We start from the raw sequence: 8306 nt of genomic DNA on the forward strand, positions 1-8306 counted from the left end.
CTCTCACAGCTCTGACAAGGTGCCTGCCCTGCAGCTATTTTGCTTTGGAGCTGAGTTTTAGTGCTCAGGGCTCTGTAGGGAGCAGCAGTGACTGCAGCTGCTGCCATCAGTGGTGGCACTGAGTGTCCCACTTCTGCTCCGGTGGCACCTGGCAGCTGCACCTGGGGCAATAAAATCAGCTGAGCAGGAAGCTCAGCCTCAGCCACAGCAGATCAATTCCCTGGAAAAGCTGAAATGGGAGCAGCACTCCCAGCCCAAGGGCTGCAGGCTTCTCCAGGAAAGCCAAAAACCTTAATCAAGCTCAATTTCCTGGGAGAAAAGCAGCTTTATTACTAAAAACATCCTCTCACACCCCAGGTGATGGGAATTATTCCAGCCATAGCCCCTCCACAAAGCCACTTGTGGAGCTTCAACCAACATCTGCAGGCACAAGCCACTAACTCAGAGCAGTTTTCTGGAAGCAACTGATTTTTACCCTCAATTTCCAAGACAACCTCTTCTCCAAGCCTGGAAAACTGTTCTCATCTACAGCAGTGCCTATTTCCTCTGTCAAATCCAAGCCCAGGCTTCCAAAAATCATGGAATTGCATCTCCTCCTCTTCAACCCTCCAAAAAACTCTCCTCAGAAAGCCAGGAACCTCAAACTACATTAAAAGAGGCTTTTTGAGCTATGATTGGCAATCCAACGCTATCAGCTTGTCACCTTAAAAGCCATTTCAGATTCCTCAAGCGAGTTTTTAGGCACAGAAGGCAGCAAATTGTTTCAGAAGAGCCCGAGAACCATTTTTGCATCCATTTTCTCCGAGGAATTACAGGTCAAGTACAGAAGGTCAAAGGAATCAATGACAATAATGTATATTCAATAGCTTTTAAAGGTAAAGGAGCATCAGCTGGGACATGGGCATTACCCTAAAACCCAGCCTGGTTCTTTTGAGCACCCCAGTGCCTGGCTGTAACAGAGTATTAAGGAACTCAAGAGAGATTTAAGCCTAAAAATTCACTTGATAATGCTGGCATTAAGCTAAAAAAAAAAAAAAAAAGAAAAAGTCATCTTCACCTGATTTTTCTCCTTGTGGATTTTTAACTTCTAGCCAGGAACAGACACTGATTTTCAAGAAAGGCATGAAGTTTTAATTAACCTGAGCTCTCAGAGGGTTTGCTTTGCTCCCTGCAGGCTCCAATTCACTGCACCACTTGGAAAACACCCAAATCCCCAACTCTGGGTGCAAAAGGAAACTCAATTAATAATGGAGCATCCACCTCCAAACTGACCTTTCCACTCTGCACAGAAAACACTGATTCCTGGTGCCTCCATAGGTTAGGTAACCTTCCAGTCAGGTAATTCAGGCAGGGAGAGAGCAACTGGGAGGATTCAGGAGAGACCTGGAAGAACTTTGTGCAAGAGTTATCAGTTCTCCAATCTCCAGAGCATTCCAGAAAAAAAAAAAAAAAAAAGGTTTAAACAGCCCCCTACTCCCTCATGAACCAAAGCACTTTGTGGGCACATCTCACAAAGTGATTCCAGCAAAATTACCCACTTACCAAAATAATTCTCTTTTTTTTTTTTTTTCAGATAAAATGAGAGCAATTACATTGCTATAACCACATTTTTTAGGTAAATACACACCTAAATTTTACACATCCCTGCTGAGGCTAAACTGCAAAGTTTGGGCTTTGTTTTGCATGACAAAAATCATAAAAAAACCTCCTCCTTCCTAACAAATTATTGCATTTCACAGACAAGAACAACTGCAAAGCTGCAGCCAGCCAGCAGCACCCAAAGCTGTCTCCCACCCTGCTAAAACTGTGAGGCACAATGATTAAATAAATCTGGATGCTTGCTAGGATTTTAAACTTTTTCTCTGGTTCACAGCTGAGAGAGTCCCTGGCAAGGCTCACAGGAGATTTATTTACCCCTGGCAGCCACAGGGACACTGTGCCAGCCCAACTGGGGGGCTGGGGGTGTCCCCAGACCTCATGGTTGGGCTGTTGAGGGTTTGCTGCAGAAAATTCATCAGAGCCAGGAGGACCCAGGGCTTATCTTGGATACCTTGGTTAGAAAAACTCTTTTATTAAGATTCACAGAGAAGCTGTGGTTGCCTCATCCCTGGAAGTGTCCGGACAGAGCTTGGAGCACCCTGGTCAAGTGGAAGGTGTCCCTGCCCATGGCAGGGGTGGAAGAGATGATCTTTAGGGTCTCAACTCAAATAAATCATTCCAGGTTTAAGCCAAATAATTTGAGTTGATCTTAGGTTGATCTTCAGATCATGTAAATGGGATTTAGAGAAGTGTTCCCCAATGCCAGACCTTCCACAGGTACCTTAAGAGCCAGGGAAGTGTGGGGTGAAGCTTTTTGGCTCTCCAGCACTCCCTATAAAATAGATTTTTTTTCTGGAGCAATGACCACCTGCTAGGATGATGTCAATCCATTACCTAAACTCAAGAGCACAGATTAAATGACAACCTCCTCTTGGAAAAGCAAAAAAAAAAAAAATCCAAAGCAGAGGCAGAAAGTGCAGAGCAGGTGAGTCACCCAGAGCAGAGCTCTCCCACATCCCTGCACCACTGGCTGACCATAACCTCAGCTGCATCTTCCCAACCCCACTCCAGCCTTTTGTCATGAAGAGCCAGATGAAAACATGCAGCTTCCCCTGCCACTTCAGTGATAATTCATAACAGAACTCCAAGAGCTGATCTGTTGCTGCTGCTGCTGCAAAAAAAAACAACCCTCCAAAACAAAACAAAAAAAAAAAAACCAAAACAAACAACACCCAGGCACTTTTGAATTAATTCCAGTATTGTATTTTGCAGCCAGATTTCTAGGAAATGTTGTGAATAATCCAAGTAATTCAGTGGAGTGTTGTGGGGGTTTTTTGTTTTGTTTTTACAGAACACAGGAGCATGTGGAGTTTCAGTGCTGCAGCAGAACCCTCAGAAATCAGGGGTGTTCCTGCTCCTTTTAGTATTTTATTAAAGGCCTCCTGATAATTCCAGAAATAAAAATGTGCAAGAGACCTGTGAGCCATCTCCTGGTGCTCTCCCACAGGTAGCAGCAGTGCATCTCCTGCTGGCAAACTGGGCATCTCATGGGAAAAAACCCATTGTGAAAGGACTTGTTTCACAAAAACATTTAAATTAATCTCCTACTTATGCAAACAATTCCAAGACAGATAAAGTCAAATATATTAAAAAAAAAATAAAAAAAGAAGAAAAAAGAAAGAAAACTCCCCCAGAACACATACCAAGCTGAACTGCAAACTGAAAAACAAAAACAAGCAGATAAAATATATCCAAACATCCCAAGCCAGACGGGGGCCTTGGGGCCCTTCAACACAACTGTGATTTATTGTGCCAGCAAAACCAATTAATAAGTCAGAGGAGACCAAGCAGTGAGGGATTTGCTCTGGAAGACCAGAAAAAAAAAAATAAATTTATGCTGCAGGATCTGTTGAGCCAGCTTTAAAACAATGCAACAATTCAGCTATCCCCATCACTGCACTGGGATTCCTTCCCTCAGATTTTGCAAGAGGAACCAGAAAACTTCTGGGTTTGCGTCTTATCAGGGAAAGTTCTTGGCTCAGTTAAAAACCTCATCACAATTTGGGCAGAATTTAATCACTTGCAGGTAATTCCAGTGCTTTTAGAGCTCCACCTCCACGAGGAGGGTGCAGGATGCTCACAAGAGACAAAGAGGGGCTTGATGAGTTAATTCTGAGCCCTGATTGCTGAGCTGCATTTTATCAGGACTCCAATTATCCCCAGGTTTGGATTGGGGCTCCACAATCATCTCATTACTCACTTATATTCACCAGAAAGAAAACTCATTCGTCAAAACAACCTTACAGAAGATTTAAGTGACTTTAACATGCAAGGAGGGGGACACCAATTACCACCAGGCCCTGCCAGGTTTGTTTGTACAAGAGGCTTCTTCCAGAGACTCAAAAAAATGAGTAAAAATATGGATTTTCATCAGCAAGATGGCACAGGACAACTGTTAAAACTGACAGTACACATGGGCTGAAAAGAGACCATGGCCATCAGATGTTATCAAATCTGTTGCCACCACCCTCAATCAGAAATTGTCCAAGTGGGCAGGCACAAATTTATTTCCTTTTTTTCCTCTTAGTATTGCCTGTACAGAACAAATTCCTCACCAGATTTTTTTCCCAGCTACATTTTAAGTATTTACCTCATGCAAGGCACTAAAAGCCACAAAAGTGGCTTTCAAGTTCTTCCAGAAATAAGGGAGAACTTGAACTAAAAGTTGATTTCCTTGATGAACTTTCCAGATTTTTAGCTAGTTAGGTTGGGAGACGGTTGGGACCATAACAACCTCTGAATTTCCCAAATAGTCACACATGAATTCACTAGAAAATCCTTCCAGGGCTTTCCCCAGCTCTGGTAATTACCAGAGCTACAAATTACTAAACACTTGAAGTTTTTATGGATGTAAACATCCAGGAGGTTCTTCCAAAGCTCTGCTTTGGTGCTGCAGGCAAAATCATGCTCGCTACAGTCCTTTCAACTGAAAATGAGTTTTCAACTTTTAAATTTTAACATTGCTGAGAACACAAGAAGGGTAAAGAAAAGTTAGCTGGCAAAAGTCAGACCCAGGCTCCAAAGAGAGCCTCAGATATGCTCAGAAACAAAAACATCCTAATTACTAAGAATACAGAAAACCATATGTATATGCAAGATCCCAGGAGGAGATAAGGAAAAAAGCTCCACTCTGCACAGAGCAAGAATATCAAAAGATGTTGCCCTGCTGAGAAAAGGGAGGAAAATGTCCAAAAAACAGAATTTAAGAGGTTTCTTTTTTTTTTTTTTTCCCTCTTTAGGGGGACTGGGGATTATTATTGCTTCAGGGGTGAGGAAAGAACATCTCTTGCCCGGCAGAACCCCACAAGCTCGGTGATTTCATAGCTCCATTTCAAAACAAGCTGTTTTGAAACCCTGTGAAAAGGTAACATCTTTATCTGTGGTTTCCTCCAGCCCTGATGACGTTTTGGGGTGAAGGCTTTGAGAATCTGAGGGCACAGAACTCCTGCAGAGAGATCACCAAAGCAGCACAGCGGGGTGGGAGCGCTCACACCAGCGCACTCAGGGATGTGCTGGCCATACACCCCAAGGCCTCGGTTCAGTCAAGCAGCAGAAGGTGACTCATCACTCCACAGCAGCTGAACTCTTCCAAAAGGTCACTTTGTAATGAGGAGTAAGAGTGACAGCAGCTCTGAGAGTGGAATAACCAAGAAATCCAGTGTATTTCCAATCACAACACAACGAGGGACGAGGAGGAACTCGTGAGCAACGTCCCCTCCTTCCCCAAACCACAGAAGCACAACAGGAAAGCACCACAGAGCTTCTCAAAGCCCTCAGAGGCAGCTCCAAGGTGCTGTCTCCTTAAGACAAAGGAGGAAGATGAGTAATAACTCAAATACAGGGCAGAAATGCCCATTGCCATGGCACCAAGTCGACAAAAGAAGAAGCCTCTCTCAGAAGATGCCACAACAACAAAAAAACATTCAGAGATCTGCTCTGGGGTTTTTTTGTTGTTTGTGGGGATAGTTTGAGGAAGGCAAGACTGAGTCCTGGAAGGGGAGAGGTAGAGGCACCTAAGATGCCAGGACAGACAGCTGGGCTGTGGCAGAAGGGGCTTGTCCTGCCTCCAAAACCAGCAGCGTTTCCCTCCAAGCCCTCACACTGCTCTCAGGCAGATGCTGGGGGCCCAGTCACCTCCCCAGCTCCCAACCTGGGTCACCTTCTCACATTCCCAGTCCTCAGGAAAGCACCAACCACATCCCAAGAGCCCACAAGCCAGGTGAGAAGGAGAGAAGGAGCAGGGCTACCCCAACCTCACAACCCCACATGCCCTCAAGAAAGACTCCCTGAGGTCAGGCATTATTTTCTGCCCTTCTACAACCCAACCCAGCCTCCAGAGAACACCTCTGGCTAGAGATGAGAGGACTGGCTTCCAGTTTTGTCCTTTGACTCCCCAAAATTTGTTCCTTGTACGAGAAAGGGAGAGCCAGTGCCAAAGGAAGTGCTGTCACCAGTGGTGCTGGATCAGCTGACATCTGGCAGACATTCAACTTCCCCTTCCAGATGTCAACCTAAGGCTTGGCCCCCCTTGAACAAGAAAGATGAGCCTTGTGACATCCACAAGCATCTAAGTGCTTAAATAACCAGAGAATTTTAGTCTTTTTTTTTTCTTACCATTTGGAAGTCCTGAATATTTCCAGCACTTCCAAGGGCAGGAAGCCCCAAGCCCTCAGGGACTACTTTCTGAAGAGGCTGGAACTCTCCAGAAGATCTCTCCTTAATACCCTAAATACATGCTGTTTCAGGGGAAAACACAGGGCAGAGGGTTGGAACAAGATTATCTTGAAGGTCTTTTCCAACCAAAATTATTCCATGATTCTATTTCTCCAAAATCAGCAGAGAAGATGCAACTTCAATACCTCCAAGATCTCAGTCATCTTAGAGGCAGATGATCCAAGTTGAGGCAGATGATCCAAGTTTTCAAATGCCACCATTTCATCTTGCTTCAAAGAAAAGAAAAAAATAAATCTTTGCAGTAAAAGAGGTGTCTGCCAGAGCCATCCAAGCTTTGCTTGATGCTCTTTGGCAGGATGTCTCCAAAGGGATCCAACACCCACGCATGATCCCCACTCCAGAAAAAGACAAGCAGATACACCTGCCAGGCTGTATGACAGGAAAACATCACAAAAGAACTTGAAAAACAAGGAGCCACCCAGAACAGTCACTGATGACAATGTGGAGTTGATTATTTACTGCCTATCTCAAACATCTACAGGATTTAAAAACACGGAGCCTGCTCCCAGTACTGGGATTACACAACCACCACACCAGACTGTTTTCACATCACACTTCAACTAAATGGATTCTCTATCACCCATGTCAGGTTTGCAGCTACCCCTGCAGTGCTGCTCTCCCTCCAATAAGGTGTGTGTGCAAAAAAGTCAAATAATACTTGCCACTCTCTTCAAAGAAGTATCCATTCCTTGACATCGCTGCTGGTGGAGACTCTGGAGAAGACAGAAAAAAAAGAAACATGAGAATCATCAAGATGCTGAATGTCTTCACTTTACAGCACAAAGCCAATGCCAAAATACTGCAGGCATCAGATTTTCTTGAGTGTGGTAAATGTAACTTTTTGCTTATTGATATTATAGTATTTACCAGAAATTTCCTTTACAGCCACAGGCAATACTTGGGAAAAAGTGTCAGACATCCTGGGCTGGGACCACAAAAGAGCAAGGCTAAAGATGAGGATGACTCTGATCATCTCAGGGATTTACCAAACCTGAACAAGTATGTCGGCAAAAATACAAACTAAACATCTGAAACGTTTTCATAAAAATACCAGCCACAATGAAGCCCAGGTTGTACCTTGTGCTCAGATAAAATAACCAGTTTAATTTAGAAAAAACAGCTCCATTTTGATGAAAATGAGAATTCACTTCCCATCCTGCTGCTCCTAATCATTAGGATATCCCCCAAACAGTGCTTGGCACTTGGAGATAAGCCCCAGAACCCTCCAGCCTTCCTTGGCCCACTTCCTGAGCTGAGGTCCTGCAGGCAACACCATCTGCACCAACAGGGTCTGGTGAGGAAGCCACAAATGGGAAATGATGCTGAGCAAGAGTAAATCCACCAACACAGCAGCAGCAGGGTTGGATCCTCAGCATTCATTAGGAACAGGGGTTTTGCTACTGAGTCAGTTCTGCAGCTCACTGCTGGCAAAGCAGCTACTGAACATCTCTTGGTGTGATAACAGAGCACAGGAGCACCTGCTCTCAGGTGTGACCAAAGCCTGGTGCCCAAATCCAGCCTGGCTGCTCTGAAGGCTGACAAAAAGTGACAGCTCAGCCTGCGTGGGCACAGGCAGCAGCTCCCCTGGACAGGTGCATGGCCCATTTTCCATCAATAACAGAGCTCTTGATTTCAGGCCCTGAGCGAGAATCACCCAAGCAGCCCCTTGGAAACGTGGGACTCGATGCTGCCTCTTCACACACTTCTTCCCAGCCAAAATGCAATCAGAAAGAGGAATAGGTTTGCTGTGTCTCTCCCCAGCTCATTAGGCTAATCAAACATTACCTACGCAAGCCTGGGATGAATTTGGGCCAACAAGGAAAGAGGTTTTGCCTGCCTTATTGTTCTACAGATTAGGCTTCCTGCTTTTCCTTTGAGGTATGACACTGTTTCCCAAGACCCTTTCTCTGCCCCATCACTTCTGGCTCCCAGGTTGCAAGTTCTTTATTCCCTTGTACAGTGTGCCACGTTTT

General features: G+C 44.8%; 1 protein-coding gene across 1 annotated transcript in view; it reads right to left on the reverse strand.

Moving 5' to 3' along the window:
• SLC4A11 (solute carrier family 4 member 11) overlaps nt 1-8306 on the reverse strand; it is an 89575-nt gene that overhangs the window by 69388 nt on the left and 11881 nt on the right. The window contains exon 2 of the mRNA XM_005429448.3: nt 6996-7046. Within this exon, the coding sequence (XP_005429505.1) occupies nt 6996-7046 (51 nt within the window). The remainder of the gene's footprint in view (nt 1-6995; nt 7047-8306) is intronic.

This window comes from Geospiza fortis, unplaced genomic scaffold (genome assembly GCF_000277835.1).
Source record: "Geospiza fortis unplaced genomic scaffold, GeoFor_1.0 scaffold62, whole genome shotgun sequence".
Lineage (NCBI taxonomy): Eukaryota > Metazoa > Chordata > Aves > Passeriformes > Thraupidae > Geospiza > Geospiza fortis.